Below are 26,575 nucleotides of genomic sequence, written 5' to 3' on the forward strand. Positions count from 1 at the left end.
TTTAGCGGCTGAATGAGTACATCATCCGGGTAATTAAAGTGCACTTATTATTTTTTGAGTTTTTCGTGTGAACACACTACTTGCACTATTAATACTACAAAATGGCATAGAATAGTGCATAATTATGCGATTTGGGATGCAGCTATCTTGCTTTTTTACTACAAAGACGCCATTTTCGCATGTAAGTAACATAGTAAACAATGTAAACAACAGGTCTCTGGAAGACACAGTGACATAAAGAAATGCATAACCATCCATAATTCAACACTTTTGTGTCAGTGGACTAAATGTGTTGGATGGGACGTTGTTCTGAGGACTCTTACCTTTCAAAATAAACCCTGATGTACAGCAATGAATGCTTGTGTGTCTTGTTGATATGATGATATTTACTCTATATCTAAGCTTTTCTGTACAACTTGCACAAATTTAGCTAATACATTCTTTATAAGCTTCCCTTTGAAAAACATCTAGCTGCAATGGCTGCTCGAGGGGTATTGCTTTAGACTGATGTACAGTTTGTTTAAATTACTTGTTGATTTTTTGGCATATGTTTCCATGGTGATTTGTGTTGTCAGAATTCTGTGTCTCTTGTGAGAGAATGTCTTTTGTGTTCATAGTTGAGTTGAGTGATTTTGGTACTGATATACCTCAAGTATAGGCAGGTTTAGGGTTTATCAGCTGGAGTTATCTGGAGTAATAGGGTTTATCAGGGGTTAGCAGATGGCAATTTAACCTTGCTTTCTAAAATACACCCCAAGAGTCTGTGTTTTATTGCTATTTAAAAGCATGTATCAAATATTTACAATTTAGGTTAAATATTTTAAAAAGTAATATGAAATATTTATTAAAATAGTCTCTAGCATCTGCATGATGCATGAGGATAAAAGAGAAATTGTTTTGTCATATTTTATGATTTAATTTGAATTTAATTTAATTTTGTTTTATGTTATTTTATTGTTCTATTCTATTTTATTTTATCTTGTTTTATTGTCTTATTATATTTTATTTTATTTTTATTTTATTTTTTAAATGTTATTTTATTTTATCGTTGTATTATATTTTATGGTTGAATTAAATGTATTTTAATTTAATTTAGTAAGATTTTTCTTTTATTTCATTTTACTTTACTGTTCTATTATTTAATTTTATTTAATTGTATTTTATTTTACTCTTATATTCTGTTTTTTTTGGCTTAATTTAATCTATTTTATTTTAATTTGTTCTATTCTATTCTATTAAATTATAGTGTATTATTTTTTAATTTTTCCATTTTATTTTATTTTGTTTTATTGTTCTATTATATTTTATGGTTTATTTAATATATTTTTAATTAATTTAATTTAATTAAATTTTTATTTTACTTTACTTTATTTTATTGTATTTTATTTTACTCTTATTTTACTCTTTATATTCTCCTATATATGATGGCTTTATTTTTTATGATATTTTTTATTTATTTTTTATTGTTATTTTTATGGCTTAATTTAATCTATTTTAATTAAATTTAGTTTAATTTGATTTAGTTACATATTTTATTTTATTTTATTTTATTTTATTTATTTATTTATTTATTTATTTATTTATTTATTTATTTATTTATTTATTTATTTATTTATTTATTTATTTATTTATTTATTTATTTATTTTATTTTATTTTATTTTATTTTATTTTAGACTTGGTAAGTATTGTTCCAGCAATTAGTGAATAGTTACCTGTTACATATTAAATGAGATTTATTGATGTCCTTAAACATGGCAGAAACAAAACATCAAAAAAGTTAGCTGCTTGTTACGAGTATCTTGAATTGTGTATCGATCTAGTTTTCCCAACACCATGTGGACTGTAACTAATTCAGAGTAGCTCGTAGCTCAGCTTTAAAATCGCTTTCTAAGCTCAATAAATAAGTCATGTTGTGCCCATATTTGGCCTTTCATCTTTCACAGTTTTTAACTATGCACTCAAATGGAAGTGCGCGGGCAGCTCAATCCATGTGCTTAATGTTCTGTCCTCTCCGACTGTGTCTGGAGATTAATGTGTTGGGTTGACAACAGGTCCAGTTCTGGCCCATAACAGTTCGAAATACTTTATTGATCCCTGAGGGGAAATTTCCTCCGCGGTGTAGCACGAGCTGCGCTGGATAATGAAGGCCTCCAAATTAAATCTGTAAAAGCCGAGAATGTCTTTCCACATCTTTCTTCCTGATATATTTGCAACCCTTCGCGTGTCTGAGTGGGACCTGTAAATCGCGGTCGGCTCTAGTTCTGAGATCCGAGCTGATGAAAGCGCACGGTCCAAGAGTTTATGAGTGTGATCATTACAGCCCAAGCCAGAGGGCTTCAAAACAATTTTACTTTTGTCCTGCACACTGGACGCCTTTAATGGCTTCATCACCAGTTTATAGACAGTCTGAGATTGCGAATTCTCAAATTGCCATTTCTGTCGACCTCTTTCTCGCTGTTTATTTTGTGTGCGCCTCCAGTCTTGTGGAGGGGGTTTGGTGTTGGATGTGTTTTTGTGCATTCAGAGGAAAGCCTGATTTATAATTCTGCGTCAAATGATCGCTGTTCCCCATGGCTCATACCCATCATGTGACCGATGCTGTTGTGAGCGTTTATACTTCTGTGGTTTTGTTCATGTTGATCTGCAATAACACTTACAGTGTATTTCCACCGGCATGTTGGGGGCGCTGTGGAGCAGGTATTTTCAGGACATTCATGCATTCATTTTCTTTTCAGCTTAGTCCCTTCATTATCCACAGCGGAATAAACTGCCAACCTGTCCAGCATATGTGTTACACAGTGGATGCCTTTACATCTGAACACATCACTGGAAAAAATCCATACACTCTCATTCTCACACATACACTACAGACAATTTAGCTTACCCAATTCACCTATAGCGCATGTCTTTGGACTGTGAGGCAAACCGTTATGGAGACAGATTAGACTCAATAATAATTCACGCAAAAGACACAATGTACACATGCGTAGCCAAATTCACATGCATAAAACCAAATTCGCGTGCGTAAAATATTTATTTATATTCACAAAAAATTTTCACGTGCACAAAATAAAAATACATTTTCATAAAATACGTTTCACAAACGCAAAACACCATTTGCAAATGTTTAAGAGTGTTCAAAAAGTTTTGAATGTTTAAAACTTGCGAGTTCATCCTGAATGAGAATGTGCAAATCCTCCTTCACGTACGACTCCCCCTGGATACGTGTGTGTGTATTTTTGAGACTTTCCTGCCAGAGTCAGGGTTACTCGTACCTTTCAGCCAATCAGATGAAAGCTGTAGTCAATGACACCAACTCTGCGCTTCATTTGCGCAGACTGTTTCTCTCCAGCATGGCGAGAAACCATGCTGGGTTTTTTTTTTTTTTCATTTTTATTGTTAAGACATATAAAACTGTAAGGTTGTTGAACATTTGAAGTTCTAAAGCAGCTGTTTTCTTTAAAAAGACTTGATAGTGTAATTAGAAACTGAATTGGAAATTACATTATTTTAATATAGTCAGTCGTGAACTGAGGTGGGCCGGTCGAAGGCTTGAAATTCCAGGGCTGAAAAGGAGTCCCACTCCGGCCCTGATTATATCCAATGAATGTAAACAAGCTGGAAACCCACACAAATACGGAGAGAACACAGCACACAGAAATGCTAACTGACCCAGCCAAGGCTCAAACCAGCGACCTTCTTGCTGTGAGGCAATCGTGCTACCCACTGTGTCATCATGACGACTATTTTAAGTACATTCATACATTAAAAAAGAGTTTTTTCTGCTTGTTTAAACTACTTGTTTAAAATGGGTTGAAACGTCACAATTCTTGTTTTTTTTTTTTTTTTTTTTTTTCGGGGGACAACTGAACTGTTTTACATTCAATCCACTTAAATTTGTCAAAACGATTACGTTAACTACATTGAATTGTGTTGGGACAACATAAAGGAATTGTGTGGAACCTAGCATTCTACCAGTGTATGAAAGTTTGCACATTGCACAATAGGATTGAAATCTCTTGGAGAAGCAGTGAGAGTAGTGATAGCCGATCATGAACAAATCATTCTTTTTAACCGGATCTTCTAAATGAGCCGGTCAAGTCAGTTAATCAAAACTGTACTTGGGTGAATTTCCGATAACCATCGTTAGCCAACTAAGGTGCAAGTTCCGTCCATACAAACATATTTCGTTGATTTGGCGTTTTCCAAATCCATCATTTCAACGAACATTTGCAAACTGCGTTGCAAACTTGTATGCTTGCAACTGCACCTTCAGAGCTGTAGTTAGAAGCATAGTTCCTGGTTGTGTTCTATTCCCACTTCTCACTCCCCACATGTTTACCCCATGCCCTACTTATTCAGAACATTCTAACATTTAACTTTAAATGATAAAAGCATTCAAGTCATCTCTCTTAGGTGTAATTTGCTTTTAAAGTATTTTTACAATTCAGTTTTAGCGATCTTCATGTTTACAATTGTGTTGCCTTCGAGGTGGACTTTGAAAACATTGATGTCATTTTGAACACAGCCGTGGCTCATGGCGAAAGCTATGGGTGACCTGTTATTTAAAAGCGGATTTTATGTATTTATGTCTCCAAAAATATATAGCGTAAGTTATTGTTTTAATTTATAGTAGGTTATTTATTAAGTATCTGTACTGTATATGACATGGGTCTGTTGGTTAAAACATTTCTGCTGGGGTTTGCATGTGTCAGATTGTAAAAGTTGACTTTTAAAAAATTAAATAAACACTATCCTACTGAATAATAATAATATTAATAATAATAATGATAATAACAATAATCATCAACATAATCATCATCATAATCATCATCATTATTATTAAAGTTGGATTTTTTTTTCCTAATAAATAATGAATATTAAATTTAATTTAAAAATATACAGGAGGGCTAATAATTCGGACTTGAACTGTATACTTACATATTTCTTCCTTTGTCATAAAAAAAGAAATAATGCGTCATTAAATCAAAGATACGATCACATTATGCTAAATCCCTATAGTGATTGTGACTGTATTAGCGCAGATGCAAGCGTTCATGTCCGTGCATGCATGCGTCTGATATTATGTGCAAATCTCTGATGGTATAACACAGTTGGCGATGTGATATATGAGCTGGCAGTGGCGTAGCCCGTGGCGTGAGTCTGCTTTGAGTGATTGTGGTCATTTCGGCAGACAGAGAGACAAGCGTCCCCAGACCAGGCTGAGACGGGCACAGCGCCCTGCTGTATTAATGGCAGCGGCGTGCCAGATTGGACGGGTCCATCTAATACAGATAAATCATCATTACAGAGGTGTGGGGCTGGAGGGGTGGGGAGTTGCTTTGGCAGTCAGAAGGAGAAAAAAAAGGGGCTTTCATTTGTGCCCAGGATCTCTGTAAACTCATTCATCATGCCAGCTCTGTTACACTGAAACCCCTCCACACCAGTCACACCTCTCTCGCTTTTTTTCTTTCTCTATTCTTCTCTCTTCTCGGTCTCATCCCTCTTTCTTACGCTCCGCCATGATACACTCCTTCTGTCTGTGTTTGTACTAAGCTTTAAGGCAAAATGGCTTTTGAAATGCTCTTAACTGTAATAGCATGTAGTAAAATAAATTAAATAAAAATCAGTTGATTGAAAACATAACAGTAGTAAGGGTGTCACGATCCTCCAAATCCTCAATTCAATTACATTTTCGATTCTAAAGTCACGATTCGATTCAATTTTCGATTATGAATAATTAATTAATTAATAACGAATTAATTATTAGTAGCCTACCGTTTAAACAACCTGACTTGCATGGTCTTTGTTTTACCCATAAACAAATCATACGGTAAATGAATAAAGGTAAGTTACACACTTAATTACAACCTGTCAATCACTTTTTTCTGCGGGACTCGTGAATAGGCAGTGATCTGTGTCGTTATAATGGCGTCGGGAAAAAAGATGCACAACCAACAGGAACCAGCCAACAGTATCTGAGGTGTTCGCTAAAATGACTAAGTACTTGTGTGAAAGTAAAAGATGGAAGCAGTCTACTGACCCGCTGACTGCCTGGACCCGCTGTCTCGAGCACATGACAATGTGTGTGCGTCTGTATCTGTGTGTGAATGAGTGTGTGTGGTCACGTGATGTGTGTTTTCAGCGGTAGTGATGAAGGAGTGCTGCTCAGAAATGCTACACGCCAGTGTGGATGTGGATCGTTGTCGTTCTAAAATGCCATTTAAGAGCGGATTTGCAACGGGTGCGGGGCGGAGGATCACGATGCGCCCATCCTCTATCATCCCAACCGTAATACGTACATAGCAGAGCTTGCAAACTGTGTTTTTTTTTTTTTTTGTCGACAACACGAACGTTGTCAACATAACTAACTGGAAATCCAAAATGCTTACACACCGGCGACTTCATTGAAAGAGGAGAGGATTTAAGCTCTGTCGACAGGTCTCCTGCATCTGCAGTTTAACAAGCACTTCAACAAGCGTGTTTTTTCCCGCTTGGCAAGCCAAGCTGACGTGACATGGAGGCGTGGCAGCATCGATAATTTTTGATTCGACAATTTTTGATTCAATAATCGAAATTAAGCATAAATTTCGATCGATTTCGATTAAAAATCGAAATCGTGACACCCCCAAACAGTAGTAGTAGTAGCAACAATAATAATAATAATATTAATAATAATAATAATAATAATAATCGTAATAGTAGTAATAAAAGAAGTAGTAGTAGTCATAGTAGTTGTTGTCGAAGACATAGTTGTCGTCGTTAGTCAATTAAAATAAATTAAAATGTAATTAATTTAAAAATCTTAAGTGTTCTGTTTTTTTTTTATTTTTTTTATCCAATCTGATCTTTATTTAGTATTTTCTATTAGATTCAAGTCAGGTGATTGGCTGGGCCATTCTATAGCTAGATTTTCTTTTTCTGAAAGCATTCAAGAGTTTACTTGGCTGTGTTTTGGATGATTTTCTTGCTAAATGTCCACTCATCATCCTGCTAATGTACATGTTAGAATGTAGCAGCTTATATTAACTTGCAATGACGAATGGCAGAGGGACTGAAGAAAGATTTCAGCTGCTGTCTGGGCTTTCACTGCCTTTCTACAGCTCCCTTTCTTCATTTGTTTAATACATTTTCCCTGTGTCATTTCATTTTATTAAACTTAACGCTAATTCTTTTCATATATGGATTTATTTGGTTATTAACATGTGGTGACAATTCCTTACCAATTTTTAAGCCCTTCCAGCTGCAACCAAGTACTGGAAAACACCCATACACACTCAAATTTACACACATACACGACGGCCAACTTAGCTTCTTCAATTCATCAATAGCGCATGACCTTGAACTACAGTTGAAACAACCGGAGAACAAACAAACTGTACACAGAAACGCTAACTGACCACTTAGGGAATATTAATTAATATTAATGAATATTACACCTGCTCAATGAAAATCAGATGATTTACTACATTAATAAATCTGACAATTTGATCAGAAATCTAAAAAGGGGGAAAAAAAAAAGAGTAGACATCAATAGCAGCAGATAACAATGCAATACTTATTTTATTTCCCGAACACATCACCCTATCAGTCCTATCTTGGTCTAGTGGTTAGCACGTTGCGTTATTACACCACTGATCCGAGTTCGATCCTCACTATGATATATATATATATATATATATATATATATATATATATATATATATATATATATATATATATATATATATATATATATATATATATATATATTTTTTTTTTTTTTTTTTTTCATTTTAAGACATATAATACTGTTTGGCTTACTTATGTAGGGGTACATTTTGTGTGTGTGTGTGTGATGACCGTTACAAAGGCTGCATAAGTGCACATACAGTGCTTAGCATATAGGAGTACAGCCCATTTTTAAAATTAATACTTTTATTAATTTCTCAGTGAATATAGGCAATGTGTCACGATAACCAGCGATCGGATTCCATAAGATCGCTGGTTCTCACTCACCATTACTATGGACTACACTTCCGCCTTTGAAGGACTACATATTCATACATGCACTCCGGTCACACTTACACATGCTCACTCATCTAGACTAATTACATTTACACCACCTGAGGATTGTCAGAGACTGATTGCACAACTATTTAAGCCACACTCTCACCCTTTCAGTTTGCCGATTCTTGTTTATCAGTTGATGACACTACAACGCGTTTTTCTTGTCTTGTTTCTTTGTGTTTAGGCCTTAGCCGAGATTATCCTTGTACCCTTGTTTGCCGCCTGCCTTTTGACCTGTTGCCTGTTATTCGATTACGTTTCTGGACTGCCCCCATATACCCGTTTGCCCCTGTATTGACCATTGCTTGCCTGACAACGAAAAAACCTGCATATTGGATATTACCTCAGTTGTGTGTCACTCCCTGCTGTCACACAATGTATTTTGGTGCTTTAAAGCAAAACAGATTTCCTAAACAGATACATTTATAAAAACAATATTTTTGTCACCAAACGTATTTAGAAATTGAAAAATAATACAATAAAATTCAAGATAAATATTTTAAAAAATTACAAACTACAAAATTTCAGCCAAAATTTCCATTTTTTGCTTCTATTGATTTTTCCTCAATTTAAAAATTTGTATTAAATATTTTTCTATAACATGTAAATTTGTGTGTACTAGTTTTTTCACCGTTATCATAAGTTAATTTGTTAAATGAGCTCCAGATTTGGCTTCAGTACTGACTTATCTAATGTATATGCATAAATATAATATTGTATAGCTTCCTGTTAAACATATGAATTTAAAAGACAGATTTGTGAGGGGTTTACTTATAGTCATACAAGCAGTTAGTTTGGGCTAGCTTTTGCAGATAGACATTGCTTTACAATGCCCTTGATGGGTGAGTGGGGGAGTGTCTTTTGTCTCAAGGTGTGAATTATTCATGACCATTGTCACTCACACATACAACTGAGATCACCCAAATCAATCTTAACAAATCGTAATTCATTGTAATGTTTTCTTTTAATGAGACGACAGAATCATTTTCACATAATTGGAAAGTAAATATTCAAGCCCTGGTTACTCAAAAGTCTTGTTCAGGCACAGTGTGTTTTTGGACCTTATTTCAGCTACATTTTGTCTTACTAAAATAACTTACTAAAAACTAACTTACTAAAAATGAAAACATGTACATCAATATTGCTCACATATTGTAGCACAGTTTTTGCTGAATACAAAAAATATACATGTTGTCTAAGTAATAAGTAGCTGAAATACACACAAATGTCAGGGCATGTCAAAACATCACAGGTGCCCCAAAATACCCTCTGATCCCTGGGGGTTAAGTTGCAAAATTAAGTAAAAATAAAAAAGCATTGACTGTGTTGTTTCAACTCATTTCAAATAAGTAGTTTAAACAAGCAGCAAAACTCCTTTTTTGAGTGTGTAATGCAGATTACACAATCATTTTCCCTTGTAGAGTAAATGAAAGATGTACAAAAAGACTAAAGACAATTATTAAAGAAGCTGAAAGGGCCAATTTTAAATGCATGTCTTTTAAAAGTGTAAAGGATAAACAAAGGGCGGATGTTTTCCTCAGTGCCTGACAGTCATCATCATCTCTTTAAATTACCGCAAAGAACAATTCAGACTGATGCAGCCAAATGACAGTGTGTATAATTAAATGCGGAGAGATGAAATTGCTGTGAACCAAAAAAAAAAGATAATCGTGACAGATGTTGTCAAGAAATAGGAATTGCGCTGTTCTGGAGGGATAGATTTTGATTCACCACCATCACGGGCAGTGCTTCTCCGTGTTATCTTGTTTTCTCAAAATCATTAATTGAATCGTGATATTGCATTGAAAGCTACATTCATCCTGTGGGCTTCGGCTCACATTAATCTAGCATTTAACAAACACGAATCACGCGAGAGGCATTATTTTGGAAGAGTGGGATTAATTCTAGTCGAGTGCAATTGCTCAAGTCAGATTTCTACGATTACTTTTAACATTCAGTTGTTGTTTTATAAAGTGAAACACAAGTGACTGAAATATTTAAAGGGATAGTTCACCCCAAAATCTGTGTCATCAGACATTCACTTTTATGTTGTTTGAAGGCATTAAGGCTTTCTTACTTTATTCCTAAAGAACAAATGTTGATTGATGTCACTGATCACTGTTTTAAATGCACAAAGATGAATTTGTTCAAGGCTTAAAATAATAGAAAAGCATAATAAAAGGCCCATGTGGTTCATACACAACATCAAAAGCCATCTAAATTCAAACAGTAACTTTGTGTGAGGAGCAGACTGCAACTGATCTAGATTGTTAGCTTCTTTTTTGCCTGATTTTTTCCATTAATGATTTGTTGAATTTATGGTTATCAACACATTGTCTGTTTGAAGTGATTAACAGCTTGATGGAGACTTTTTGAACCCCAAAAGAGTTTGCTAGGGTCCAGACTAGTGAATATAGGTGGTGTTTGCTGCTGATGTTAAGATTTGTTTTAATTTTGTTGCATCAATAGATGTTGCACCATCAGTTCCTCCCTCTACTGATTTGTTTGTAAGGTTTTTGTTCATCATTAGTGCTTGATTTTTGGCTTCATTTGATTCTCTTTCAAGTTCTTTGGCTTTTGGTTTTACGTTTAAATACTTGGATGATTGTTGTTTTTGTTTTTCTTTTCCTTTTATTTTGTGATAATTAGTTAAGATTTTTGATGTTCTCTCCATTTATTTGTAAGCTTGGATACCAAAACCTTGTTCTTATATAGTCTTGTTCTATATAAAAGTCTTTCTTAAATGTAATTTATTTAATATTAGTTCTAGTATCATTTAGGCACTGATGCCATTTTAGGTGTTATGATTTGTGAAAATTATGAAGTTAAATCATTTTATATGATTTTATGTTTAACAACTTTTGTCAGATTGTGACATGGGGGCTCGTCCGGGATATGAAGTTTGTCTGGGATTTCAACCTGTTACCTGTTACAAGCAAGAGTCATACCCTAATCTAATATAGCACCAGTTACATGTGTATGCTGTTCATTTTTATCATTTTATTATTTTTATCAACCTTAAAAAAAAAAAAAAAAAAACTATCACAGCAAGTTATTGCTGAAATTACACAATGCTGTTGCAGTTTTGTAGTTGCAGGTGGTAAATTGCTTGATTTATTAATTTTTTTTCTAAATAAAAAAAGTATTTCTTTAATGTTATATGTTTATTTAATATTAGTTCTAGCATCATTTAGGCGCTGATGCCACTTTAAAAGTTATGATTTGTGAAAGTCATAAAAGTTATGGGATTAAATCATTTTATATTATTTTATATGTAACAACTTTTGTCAGATTGTGACATGTGGGGGCTCGTCTGGGATATGAAGTTTGTTTGAAAACTGAACCAGTTACTATTTACATTCCAAGCTAGAATTATGCCCTAATATTTTTCAGAATTCCTTTTTCTGTGTGTGTGTGTGTGTGTGTGTGTTCAGTTTAACAAAGATACTCATATGTAGTTGGCTTGGAACAAGTGGAGGGTAAATAAGTAGCATCATTTTAGTTTTTTGGGTGCACTAACCCGTTTATACCGTACCTTGTGAAGAGGTATGCCATCTTAATATAATGAACAGATTTTGTATTTGCTTTTATTTACATCTAAATGAAAAAAAATATAGATTATCACAAATAGTAAAATGTGTTTATTTATGAGAGTTATTCTAGCACTTTATGGCAAATTATCATTTATCGGTGAAGATTACCTTTAAGTGATTTATTTCAGTGCTTCATTTTGGTGGCACTTAAATTCCTAAGCTGACAATTGAAGACATTTTTATCAATTACTCTTAAAAAAGCCCAGACAGCAAGCTATTGCATATAACATTATTCAACAAATTGTTGTAGTTGGATTAGGTGGAATATCTATTATTCAATTTAAATAAAATAATAATAATAATAATAATAATAATAATAATAATAATACAAAAAACTTGCATAAATGTCAACCAACATAATTTTGTGGCTCTTTATTTATTTATTTATTTATTTATTTATTTATTTATTTATTTATTTATTTATTTTTGTTTTATTAATTGTTATTTATTTATTTATTTATTTATTTAGTTATTTATATTGGTTTAGGCACTATTTAAAAAAAAGGTTATACAACAATGTCATAAAACTAATCAAAAGATAGAAAACTGTTTTATTTATAACAACTTTAGGCAGTTTTTGACAAATATGGGGGCTCCTCCGGGATCTGAACTCATGTTAACTTATAGCCCATAGAATCATGCCTGAATAGTCATGATTAGTCATGATTAGAATAGTCACTTGCTACTTTCAAGAAACGACTAAAAACTCAACTATTTAGTCTCCACTACACTTCCTAATCTGCAATTGCCTCTCTGAATATCTAACTAACTATACCATAAAAAAAAAAAAAAAAAAATACTAATACTACTAATACTTCCCTTCTTAGACTTTACAGACCTGAAACTTGCCTATAGCAATTATTCATTGTTGCTCTTAGTTGTGTAAATTGCTTCCTTGTCCTCATTTATAAGTCGCTTTGGATAAAAGCGTCTGCTAAATGACTAAATTTAAATGTAAATGTAAATGAATATTCTTCGAAATATAATTTGTGGGTGTTTTTAGTAGAAAAAAACATACTCATTGAGTTTTGAACAAGATTAGGTTAGAAAAAGTGACGTTTGGGAGAATTTTGGTTATTTATTATTTGGATGACCTATCCTTTTAAAGCCTTGTGAACAGGATGTTTAATATTATGAACAGATGTATTTATGTCTAAATGAGGACAAAAACATAACGTGTCACAAATAGTGAACACACCAAAACTCATAAAGTGTTTGGTATTGTAGAAGAACCAATGAAGTTTATTCTAGCACTTGATGGTACATTATATTTTATGGGTGAATGTTTCCTTTAAGTGATTTATTTCAACCGTGTTTTGCCTTTCCTTGCATTCAATTTTTCACTCAGGAAGTGGAGATTACTCTGTTTTTGCCTACACTTCAGGCATCGATTTTTCCTCCTGGCTTTTGAGCTGCCACGCGGACGCTGATCCATCACTGCTCAGATTAGATTTACTTGAATTCTGCTTTTCTCTGTTTCTGCTTTCATAACACACACAAGCCGCGAAGGTGTACACACATCCTGATAGCCTATCTTACGATCTGGAGCTTTGCTTGGATCAGGCTGCTATTCGTCGAGGGTCTGTGAGCGAGAAGCCCTCCAGAGGCCACATACACTTAGACAAAACAAACAGCGCCCACACACACATACACTTACCGTACTGACACCGTAAGTTTACAGCCCTCAAGAGTCCACTCGAAAACCTTGTATTTGTTTCCCTCTCCCACGGCTGAACCACCTCAAGGGAATTCTGGGATATCGTAGGATGGTTCATTCGGTCAGCCTGCTCTGTTAAAGGCAGAGATTACCCACAGGTCCATGCGGCGGTGTGCCTGCTATCCAGATTTAACAGTGAACTGAACGGTTCAAGCAGCAAGCGATCACGTACGGGCAACATGACCCTACTTTTACCTCACAGCTGTCCACCACTGGGACTAAGGGACCAGATCAGTATAAAGCATCAGGCTTTAACTGGATTGTGTGTGTTTGGAAAGATATGGTTCAAATGAGCATTGGAAATGGTTTATTTTCTCCTCATATCATTTTAAACATGATGTCTTTCTCTTGAGAACCCAATAGGAGACTTAGCTTGAATGTTGATGCTGTTGTTTGATGGGTGGATGGATGGATATGTCTAAAATATTCTATTTGTACATTTGCCTAATGTGAGTTATGGCATTAGGCATATGTAAAAATAGATAGTTTTAGAAATAGAATTTTATCCATCTATAAGACCCATCAACTCATCCATGCATCATTCATGTCTTGTGTTTACCCTGTATCCATCCATCCATTCTTGTACTTACATCTATTTATCTATCCATACAATCAATCTTTCATCCATCCATCCATCCATCCATCCATCCATCCATCCATCCATCATTTATTTTTCTATACTCATCAGTCTGTCCACCCATTGTATATTCATCATATCAATTGCATTCATCCATCCTTCTATTGTATCCATTGTATCCATCAGTCGTACCAACCAACCAACCAATCAACCCCATCCACTAACCCATCCATCCATCCATCCATCCATCCATTAGTCCATCCATCAGTTTGTCAGTCCATCCATCCATCCATCCATCCATCCATCCACGCATCCATCATTTCTTTTTCAATACCCCCATCTATCCATCTGTCCATCCATAATTTCCTATCCATCGTATTCATTCTTCCTCCCAATGTATCCATCCATTGTATCCATCCATCATATCCATCAAACCACCCACCCATCAATCCAACAAACCAACCAACCAATCCCATCCACTCACCCATCCAGATATCAGTTCGTCTGTCGGTTCGTCAGACCATCCATCCATCCCTCCATCCATCCATCCATCCATCCATCCATCCATCCATCCATCCATCCATCCATCCGTCTGTCCATCCGTCTGTCCATACGTCTGTCCATCTGTCCATCTGTTTGTCAGTCCATCCATTCATCCATCCATTTTGTTCATCATATATATCATATCATTCCATCCTATCCAGCTATCGCATCCATCCATTGTACACATCATATCCATTCATTGCATCCATCGTATCTATTGTATCCGTCCATCAACCTTTCTAAAGCTATATCCATCCTTCAATATCTTTAACCTTCCATCCATTCTTCTATACTCATATCCATCCTTCTATACATATATACATTCATCCATCTATCCATCCTTCCATCCATATATACCTATATTTGTCCATCCATCCGTTTATCCATCTGTCTGTCCGATGAGGGAAAAAAAAACAAACAAAAAAAACAACTACAATATATAGGCAGCATAAAGTATTGTCAACCTCTGAAAGATCCAAACGTGATGATAATTGTATTCAGAATTATTTATTCCAACTCTTCTGAAGCCACATGGTTGCTTTGTGAGTGGAAAAAGAGCAAAATATAAGTTATTAATCATGAAAAGTTGTGCCCTCTGCCACAGCTGTCAAATCTCACATTTGCAATTCAGATATTCTGCTTTATGTAAAAATTAAGGAATGAGATGAGGATTTGTCAAATATATATTTCATTTTGAGGAGAAATAACAGTGGAACTAGGATAGATTTTGACAGGAGTTTTCAAAATTGGCACTGTTCAATACATACACAATTATAAAAAAAGGGTGTGTATGTATGTATGTATGTATGTATGTATGTATACACACACACACACACACACACACACACACACACACACACACACACACACACACACACACACACACACACACATACACACACATATATATATATATATATATATATACTGTAAGTCACAAAAGTGAGTACACCCCTCCCATTTCTGCAAATATTTATTTATAACTTTTCATTGGACAACACTGCAGAAATGACTCTTTGACACAATGAATAGTAGTCAGTGTAAAGTGTTTATAGCAGTGTAAATTTATTGTCCTCTCAAAATAACTACAAATACAACCAATATCATATGCTGCCGTCTTAATATTTTAGGCTCTTGCTAGCGCATCATTCAATATGCTATGTTCTTGACATAAAAACGTATCTAAAAATCTCTGTTCTAATGTATCAAGCTGTAGGGCCCTTATTGTAGCTTGTAATGTTTTAGACTTAACTGTCCACAACGATCAGCATAACCCAGTGCCTGCACTCTGTTTCTCTCTTCTTCATTTTTGTGCCATGTTTCATACTCTACCAGTAGTACCATTTTACCAGGGTTACAGGAGGCCAGCCATATACTGCTTGACTTCCAATTGTAATTCGATAGTGCATAATCTCAAATTTGTTACGCATCACATTTTATAATATGGTAATATTGTAGCGGTAAGTGGCTGGCCGCACTTGTCCTAGACCGAAGCAGATGGCAGCGGTTTCCTCACCCACCTCAGGTGATTAGGGAGACAGATTTTGTGATGTGAAAAATATGAACAGGAGGACATAAAGAGTTCATCATCTCCGAGAAGGGAAGAAAAAAAAGTTTTAAAATGATGTCGTGTATAAAAGCTTTCAGATGGTTTTTTGGGTGGGCAATGTGGGGTTGGAGAGGTTTCTGGGAGCTCAATTTGTATCAATATTTTATGAAAGGCAGAAACCTGTCTGAGTTTAGGCCAGGGTTCCACATCGATAGCATCAAATGGACCAGCATAGATATTTCTCATCTTTATTCCACTTCAACAAGCACATCTTGCAATTTTAAATGAAATAAGAGTTTTTTCACACTATTGACCTCAAAGGGAAAGTTCTCTAGGTGCTAGAACGCACATCACTTTGTATAATGTACTGTATTTACCCAGTGACTAGACTTATTTAAATCAGTTCATCAATTCAGTGGCTCTTCTTTTTGGTTAAATAACTGCGCCAGTAAGTGGAGCTCATCAGAACACAAATTGCAGGATATACAGATTAATAGGGTTGTCAAAATTAAGTGTTACTTCGGTGCACTGAGATGCCTATGTATATCATTCCATCAAATACACATAAATAACACACATACTGTATATTCCGTGTATTTAAAGAAGCAGTCAATGCTTGCACTGAAAAAAATAGGCTATAGGCCTCCTTAAAACTCGAATAGGCTATAAATAATGGATATAAATGAAAGATAAATTATTATTATTATTATTATTATTATTATTATTATTTTTTTATTTTTATTTTTTGCGGGAGTGCTGTCTCAAATGACCAATGATTGTTTATTACCACAACACCTTTTATTTAAAAAAAATAAAAAATTGAGCATCCTAGAGTAATAGATTAGAATAATGTCATTTTATGTCTATGATCACATGCGTGCTAAACCTCCTATTGTTTCTTTTTTTTTTTTCCAGTGGGAGGAAGTAAGCGGCTATGATGAAAACCTCAACACCATCCGAACATACCAGGTGTGCAATGTCTTCGAGTCCAACCAGAACAACTGGCTGCTCACCACATTCATCGCTCGCCGTGGCGCTCAGCGGATCTATGTGGAAATGCGTTTCACTGTCCGAGACTGCAGCAGTATTCCGCGAGTGCCTGGATCCTGTAAGGAGACCTTTAACTTGTACTACTATGAAACGGACTCTGTTATCGCCACCAAGGGTACGGCGTTCTGGATGGAGGCCCCGTATTTAAAAGTGGACACTATTGCTGCGGATGAAAGCTTTTCGCAGGTGGATTTTGGTGGTCGGTTGATGAAAGTGAACACGGAGGTGCGGAGCTTCGGTCCACTTTCGAAAAATGGCTTTTATCTGGCATTTCAGGACTATGGGGCATGCATGTCCTTGCTTTCTGTACGTGTGTTTTATAAGAAATGCCCTAGTGTGGTGCAGAACTTTGCAATCTTTCCAGAGACTATGACTGGAGCGGAGAGCACCTCCCTGGTGATTGCTCGTGGGATGTGCATCCCAAATTCAGAGGAAGTGGATGTACCAATTAAGTTGTACTGTAATGGCGATGGGGACTGGATGGTTCCGATTGGGAGCTGCACATGCAAGGCAGGATTCGAGCCGGACAATGGGAACATCTGTCGAGGTAAGAGTTTGGTGTTGATCTTTGTTCGCTGCAATATATTTATTGGGTGTTTTGAATATAATTTTTTTAGATAATGGGAAATCGTGGATCATTTCTGAGGTATTGATTAGCATTTCTCATAGAAAAAAAAGTCCAATTTGTTTCCAATGGAGTTTATAATGAGTTACAGTTGGTCTATCTCATAGTACAGCAGTGGTTCTCAATTCCTGCCCACAAGGTTCAGTTCATGGATCTCTCTCTGTTAACAAGCTGATGATCTGAATCAGGTGTTTTAAGTAAGGAAGACATACAAAATGTGCAGGGCAGCGGGTCTCGAGGAACAGATTTGAGAACCACTACAGTACAGCCATGACATTTTCCATAATGTAGACCTGAGCTGCTCAACCCTGTTCCTGGAGATCTACCTTTCTGCAGAGTTCAGCTCCAACCCTGATCAGACACACCTGAACCAATAAATTAGGACCTAAACAGGACTTGATAATTACAGGCAGGTGTGCTTGATATTGGTTGCAACTAAAATATGCTGGGAGGTAGATCTCCAGAAACAGGGTTGGTCACCCCTTATGTAGACCAAGAGTACCAAAACTCAGTCCTGGGCGGGCTGATCTTAAGTTCTGCATGTCACTGCAGTCCAGAGTTCAAGCTTGGTGAACTCTGACCTCCGACGTTTGTGTCACCTGAATGAGTGAGAATAGAAGATCAGCATGTGACCTCTCTGTACATTTGGACAATATCCCACCTGGCAGATTGACACATGCTCAAACCTCTTGTGCAGGGGTGGCCAATCCTGTTCCTGGAGATCTACCTTCCCTCAGAGTGTAGCTCCAACCTTGATCAAATACAACTAAACCGACCAGGTAGGACCTGAAGGAGCAATTGGTAATTAAAGACAGGTGGGTTTGATCAAGGTTGCAGCTGGTAGATCTCCTGGAACAGGATTGGGCAACCTTGCTCTAGTGTGTCTGCAGCTTAAAAATCTTGATTAGCTGGTTACACTGGCCCTCCAGGACCACGCTTGGGCACCCTTGATGTAGACCAATAGGTTGACTAAAGGCATCTGGCTGCTCAAGCTAGTTGATAATTGGATCAACTGCATCCAAACGTTTGCTGGTCTTGATTCATGAGCTCAAGCTCAAGTATGTTTTGCAGTAGTAAACTGCTTCGAGATTTGAGAGTGAGAGATGCAGATTGGTGATTATTTGAGACTTTGAGATCTTGCTGGTTAAGCAAGTTGATAACTGAGTAAGGAGCATCAACACTTAATATTATCTGGCAGTTCTCCCCATTAGAATCCCTAGTATCAAAACAGTGGTCTGATGGACAACAGTGCAGATCCACTGCCTTATATCAACACATTAAACAAGTAACAATGTTAACAAGTAGTACATGTGCTGATTTCAGTGAATTTTACTGTTCAATGAAATTCAACTGAACACACAGTACATCTTTATTCCTTATAGTCCTATTTGTACAACCAAAAATGAGAAGTTTTTAGGTTGTTTACGGAAAAATCTATTATGGTGCTGGAGCTTCACAAGTAGCCTACACTCTCGGAAATAAAGATTCGAGAGCTGTCACTGTGGTGGTACCTTTTTAAAAGATACACAATTGTACTTAAATGGTCCATATTGGTACATCAAAAGCATTTATTTGTACTTACAAATTTAAAGAGGTACATTTTTGCACATTTTAGGTACTAATATGTACCCTTGAGGTATCTATAGTGACCCTTTAAGTACAAATATGTACCTTTTGAAAAGGTACCACCCCAGTGACAGCTTGCGTACCTTTATTTCTCTGAATAAATAGCCCAAAGTCCAGATGAGGATATATTTTCTAAGGTAAAAAGTGATTTGAATTCAAAAGTGGAAGCACTCTGAGTCAAGTTGACAGTCTACTCTTTAGGCTATTACGGTCATCCCACATTTATAGCCTGAATAGAATATGTAATAATGTGGTGGTTGGATTGAACCAGTGCTTTCCCATGAATAAATGCTGATAATGACTCTGACTTTTATGATGTCACTGTACTTGGAGCCAATCACCTCTTCAAACATGAGAATGGACCTCATGCCTTGTGACGATGCTTCAATTTTGCTTTCCAAACCAGAATTGCTCATAAAAATGCAAATTCCACCTTCAATTTATGAATTGTATTGCCATTTCCAGTAATGTGTAAGCTATATAACTGTGAGTCAACTGTATACAAAACCCAACATTAGCTGTGAAGCTGTATACAAGCTGTTACCTGCATTGCAGTTGGTTAAGATTGCTCTGTGCTGGTACTGTAGGCAAAACCAAACCCAAGACACAATTTCGATTTCCTGTCAGCATTTAGCACAGTTTTTTTTTTTTTTTTTTTGTCCGTGTGCACACTGACACAGTTATGTTGTTCTCTCAAGGTCTGCAATTGGCCGATTTGGCCTTCACTCAAGGCCAGTGCCATACTGATTCCCTCGGGACCAAATGTGTTAAGAGATGATAGGATTGAATGGCAGCCATCTGTCTCCATCAATAAACAGATAGCTCTAACTTTGAGGGCCACAGGTGCCTCTAAACATAAATACACACACGCGCAGGTGGCTTCGTGGAGGTTATTGGCATCCTTTGGCAAGGTCTTCTGTTCCCAGTTCATGTTTCAGACTGCAAGCTTTTAAAATCACTCAAATAATAATAATAATAATAATAATAATAATAATAATAATAATAATAATAATAATAATAATAATAACAATAATAATAATAATAATAATAATAATTATAATATAAATTTTATTAATAATAATAATAATGATAATAATAAATTAATAATAACTGTTAAATCAGCATTAAAGAGTGTTCATAAATCTAAGGCAAGAATATTGTACATTTTAGAATTTTTAATAATAATACTGAAAAAATAAAACATGTATAATATTATTAATAATAATATTAATATGTGATTTGATTTATTAAAAAAGTAAGCATTTATAATGCTCACATTGTTTTGTACACTATACAAATATAACTAAATTTTTTTTTAGCTAGTTGCCAAGGAACTGTTGTCTGCATTTGTCATTATTTTTGTTATTATTATTATTATTATTATTATTATTATTATTATTATTATTATTATTATTATTATTATTATTATTATTGTTTTTATTATTATTATTATTGTTTTTATTATTATTATTATTATTGTTGTTGTTGTTGTTGTTGTTTTTGTACTACTACTACTATTACTACTACTACTACTACTACTGCTACTATTAATAATAATAATAATAATAATAATAAAAAATAATTTAAATATTATTATTATTGTTGTTATTATTATCATTATAAATTTGATGATGATGATGATATTTAAAGGTGTATATATATATATATATATATATATATATATATATATATATATATATATATATATATATATATATATATATATATTATGTTACATGGGACATTATACTTAATTGTTTTGTACAGTATTTGGCTTTAGAGTTGATGCTCGTACTTGTTAAAGTGGTTAAAATGAAGCAAAGTTTAGCCAAATTTATGTAAATTAACTTTTAAAAAAGATTAAAAAAACATTTTATGGAATAAAGTCAATACACCTTGACACACAAAGAAATTATGAAATATGAAAAATTGCCAGTGGAAAGTGTGTGGTGTTACATCTGGTGTTGGATGTCTTCCGGAACAATCTGGAAGAGATGATAAAGTTATCAGAAACTTTAAAGATTAAAGATGCTTGAGGGTTTTTCGGGGGGGTGTTAGAGTCTGGGTGTAAAGCTAGATGTGGCTGTGGTTTTTAAAAGCCAGTGTGTGTTAACGGATTAACGATTGTGCACACAGCAAGTCACCACTAATTACTGCCGCTTTGATCAGTGAGTTCCCATAAAGGCTTTTGATGGCCTAATATATTGGAGTCTGAACATGCGCACACACACATTACATTCTTATAAAGTTTCTATAAATTCCCCAGGGGTGATTTTACCAGCGCTGGCAACCTGGGGTAATAAGTATTCCTTTAATGTTCATTAGTCTGTTTTTGTTGATGGCCGTCTGGTTTCAAACCCGCCACCCCCCTCTGCTTTCATTGGTCGATCTGGACCTGGAGAGGGTGATTAAGGGTTGATTAGAGTAATTGGTCTTTTGGGTTAATGAAGGTGTCTGAGCTATTACAAATGCGTCTCAAAGGAAGTCTGAGGAGCTTTGTGTTTTGGAATGGATTGTGGTAAATTACTTACTGCATATAACATATTGCACTCTTGCTGCCTGCTGGTTTATTTTTGTGTAAAACTAGTGTGTAAAAAGCAAATAAAAGGTGTTACATGACCTCATTATGCTTGTCAAATGGTCTCATTATGAGTGTATTTAATTTAGGCAGTTGATTATTAGAAATAATTATTATTATGTTATTCTTTTTTTTATTTTTTTGTCTTATTGAAGGTAAACTGATGGACTTAATTTGACTTTCAGCTCAGTTACAAACAGCAGTGTTGGCAGTGGGATTAAATCATGAGCCGAGAAGTGTGTTAAAATTTATCATGGTGTATGTATTTGTTATCTGAGAAAAGGTACATGAGGGTTATGTTTGAAAATACAGCCAGTGATGTTGGAAATGTAAAGTCAATATTTTATTTTATTTTATTTTATTTTATTTTATTTTATTTTATTTTATTTTATTTTATTTTATTTTATTTTATATGATCTACAGCGGTGACGTGGTGGCACAGTAGGTAGTGCTGTCACCTTACAGCAAGAAGGTTGCAGGTTTGAGCCTCGGCTGGGTCAGTTGGCATTTTTATGTGGAGTTTGCATGTTCTCCCTGCGTTCGATTGGGTTTCGTCCGGGTGCTCACAAAAAATGCCTGCATGCTTTTGAATCTTAAGTAATGGAAAACATATCCTGATTTAATTATATTTACAAAATTTTACTAACAAAACAAGACAAAAAAAAAAGAAATGGGAATTTTTGAAGAGAAATTGTAAACATCAAAGTGCTTTGTTGTACGTTTTGTATTTATTCACACAATGTGCACAAATGTCTTCATTCTAGACATTTTACTTCTAACTGAAAGCTTATTTGACAGAAAGATAAATCTATCTGTCTGTTTTTTTATTTATTTAAAGTCTAGTGCAAGTAATTTCTTGTCAAAAATGTCATTCTTTATTTTTTTCATGCTTTCATTTTGTAAAGGTGTAAAGTAAATGTGACTGGAATACTAAATTATACTGCTTTTACACAGCGCTTTGAACAGACACTTCCTTTACTGCTGCTTTAACACAGTTATGTGTGTATTTTTTTTTTTTTATTGTCAGCTGGAAAGTTTGCAGTACCTACTGTATTTTCATATTTAATGAAACATTACTTTCAGCAGTGTGGACCGTATCAAAAATGGCTTTTTATAACAGTAAACCACTGTAAAATATATAGTTGAGAAGAAATTGCTAATTATCTTCAAAGTTCATTTTCTACCCCACTAAAGGCTTCTTTCTCATTATGTAGTTAATAACAAAAGATATACGACATGACCTCACTTTGTTTCCATGTCTCTTCTCGTGGGTGTTTGGTTGTGAGACGTAGTTTGTGGACCAAGACAAAGTTGTCTGCAATTGTTCTTATTTTAAAGTCATGCAGAATGAAATCCCCTGTCGCTGATCCATGTTGCAGTATAAACACAGCAGTGAGGGAACGCAACCTCAGATAGTAATGCAGTGTGAAAACATCTGTGACTTGACTACTCTGAAAATCCTGCAGTCTGAACTCGGTAAGTAATCAAATTAACCTAGTTAGACCTTTAAATGTCACTTTAAGCTGAATACTAGTATCTTGAAAAATATTAAGTAAAATATTATGTTCTGTCATCATGGCAAAGATAAAATATATCAATTATTAGAAATGAGTTATTAAAACTATTATGTTTAAAAATGTGATGAAAAAATCTTATTTTGGTTAAACAGAAATTGTGGAAAATAGCAAAGAGCAAAAAAAGAAAAAAAAAACACCATGCAAAAATAGCATAAATAATATGCAATTTCTCCATTTAGTACACAGCCAGGATTGTTTATCTCAGTTTCCATTTTCCTCTCCGTCATCCACTTTCCCTCGTTCACTCTCTCTGTCTAATGCACAGCTGGGTTTGTTATTTTGACCCGGCTCGGAGGGAGTCTGAATAATCACTGTGTGTGTGTGTATATGTCCACATATCGCCGGATTAGATCTCACCCTGAGGCTGAGAGATGATGCCTGTCACCCGCAGTAAAATCAGCATATTAATAAAATAACCTCCTCCATTAGCCACAGAGAGGCTGCAGCAGCTTGCATTTTGCAGGAAAAAGTGATTCAGAGCAGGGTCGAGCTGGGGCTGTTTTTGGGGTGCTGGATCTGGATCTATATTCAGCGTGCGTCTGTGCGTCTCCAGCGCTTAGACAGAGGGGTTAGAGGCCGGACGACCCCTTACAGGCTGCAGAATTGAACAGAGATAGACTCACAGCCAGAGCTGTCTGCACTGACACACACCTGGAGAGAGTGGACAGCTCTATACACACACACACACACACACACACACACACACACACACACACGCACACACACACACACACACAGAGTCATGTACAGCTTTATATACACTAACACTTACAACACATTCACAGAGTTCAATGCAACGACTTACTGGTGTAGAGTAGACAGATAAAAAGAGATGTATGCACTCATATACAGTAGAGACAAGTGGTGTATCATCCAGATTTAGGTTTGGAGTACAAGTACAGGATTCTGAATGACAACATTAACGTGAACTCAAAAAACGAAAATTCCACTTGTTCTAAACATTTTTTTTCCCCACTTTTTTCTCCCAATTTTTTTCCATGTTAAACACTATAGAAGATATTTTCAAGAATGTTTGAAACATTTAACCTATTACATCCATAATAAGAAATATTATGAAATAAATAAATAAATAAAGATTTGGCAAACTCATAAACAAAACAAAATCAAAAACACAACAACATAAAAACAAAACGAACACAAAACAACACACAACATAACAACATTAAACTAAATAAATAAATAAATAAATAAATAAATAAATAAATAAATAAATAAATAAATAAATAAATAAATAAACAGGTTTGACAAACTCTTCATAAACAAAACAAAATAAACAAAATAAAGCAAAACACAGCAAACACTATTCAACGCAAACAAAAAACACAACAAAACAAACAAATGAATGAGTGAATGAATGAGTGAACGAACAAACAAACTGGTTTGGTAAACTCTTCATAAACAAAACAAAACAAACTTAAAACATCAAAAAACTAACCAAAAAGCTAAAAAATCAAAAACAAAATAAAACGAACCACAACGGACACAAAACTAAACAAACACCAAGCACAACAAAACAAACACAAAACAACAAAAATTAACAAAAAACCAAACAAAAACCAAACAAAAACAAACACATAAAAACAAAATAAAACTAAACAAAACGGACACAAAACTAAACAAACAGCAAGCACAACAAAACAGACACAAAAACAAACAAACAGCTAACAAAATGAAATAATACTAAACACAACAAACAAAACAAAACAAACACAAAAGCAAACAAAAAGCAAACAAAAACAAAGTAAAACTAAACACGAAACACAATAAAGCAAAACAACACAAAACAAAAACAAACACAAAAACAAAAACAAAAACAAAGTAAAACTAAACACACCGAACAAAAAACAAAACAAACACCAAACAAAACGACACAAAAGCTAAAAACAAACAAAAAAACAAGCAAACAAATGTTCAGGGTGAGTATCTGTTGCACCGTGTCCGCGAGACAAGCTCGCCTCACCCTGTCATATTTAATGAATTATTTCACTGTACTATTAATAATAATAATAATAATAATAATAATAATAATAATAATAATAGCTGATTTATTGGTTGTTGTGAAAAAGCAAAACGGTTTATTTTTCTCAATAACAACCTGTGCCCTTTATGTTCCATTATAATAAATCAACAACAAGAATTTACGTAAGGTTTTAGGCTATAAATAATAGGTGCAACCGTATAAATAAATCTTCAGATAGGCTACTCAGCTACATGTAAGAAATTATTTAAAAAATAAACTTACAAAGGACACTTCAAAATGTCGCCTTGCAGACATGTATTGAGAGGAGCGGAATAAAAAAGGCGCTCCCTGGCCTTCCTCTTAATTGACATCAGCGGAGACTACCCCGCTGCATTTGTGTATTGTTGACAGACACAGGATTCTGGTCCACTTTTGTTGCGTTTTTATACATTTTTGTGAAGTTGAAGGCTTCATCTTTTATCGCTAAATCAATGAGCAAACTCGGAGCACTTCACCGGTGTCGACTCTCTTCCCAGGAGATGTTGAGCTCACGCAGCATACTGAACGTTCTATATCCGTTATATCGCACTTTGTAAAGAAACTGGTCTGGCGGATATCGCATTTTGTGAAAAAATACATTTTGTACTCGACCTAAAATGTAAATTCTTAAATGTTATTATTTGCAGCAATTCACACATAGATTAAGGTACATCTGAACAGTGATTTCATATTATAATTGTTATAAATGTTATAAAATCCAAATGTCAAAAAATGGCGTTTATTGCGTTTTGCAACCAAACCCTTCATATACAGATTATGTAATCATACATTGGATATACTTTAACTTGCTTTTTCATCCGTGTATTTTTTTTGCAAAATTGGGTTTAAGTGCATTAAAAATTCTATATGTACTATAACAACATCAGCATATAAAAAAGTATGCAAAATAAGCTTGAAATAATATATGCTTGCTTTAAGGCAAATGAGGTTTTACATGATACGATGAGACTTGAATTATTGTATGTTACAGTACATTGCATGGCCTACATTAACCCAATTTCCTATTAAATTCATAGATGCACATCAGAAGACATGCATGGCTTTACTTC

General features: G+C 34.7%; 2 protein-coding genes across 4 annotated transcripts in view; both read left to right on the top strand.

Moving 5' to 3' along the window:
* LOC147846486 (uncharacterized) overlaps nucleotides 1-26,575 on the top strand; it is a 480,702-nt gene that overhangs the window by 311,361 nt on the left and 142,766 nt on the right. The window lies entirely within an intron of this gene.
* Nucleotides 1-26,575, top strand: part of ephb1 (EPH receptor B1) — a 561,737-nt gene that overhangs the window by 285,810 nt on the left and 249,352 nt on the right. For all 3 annotated transcript variants that reach the window (XM_087241322.1, XM_087241321.1, XM_087241320.1), the window contains one exon: nucleotides 16,945-17,626. In XM_087241322.1, the coding sequence (XP_087097448.1) occupies nucleotides 16,945-17,626 (682 nt within the window). The remainder of the gene's footprint in view (nucleotides 1-16,944; nucleotides 17,627-26,575) is intronic.

This window comes from Danio rerio, chromosome 2 (genome assembly GCF_052040795.2).
Source record: "Danio rerio strain M-AB ecotype USA chromosome 2, GRCz13ab, whole genome shotgun sequence".
Taxonomy (NCBI): Eukaryota; Metazoa; Chordata; class Actinopteri; order Cypriniformes; family Danionidae; genus Danio; species Danio rerio.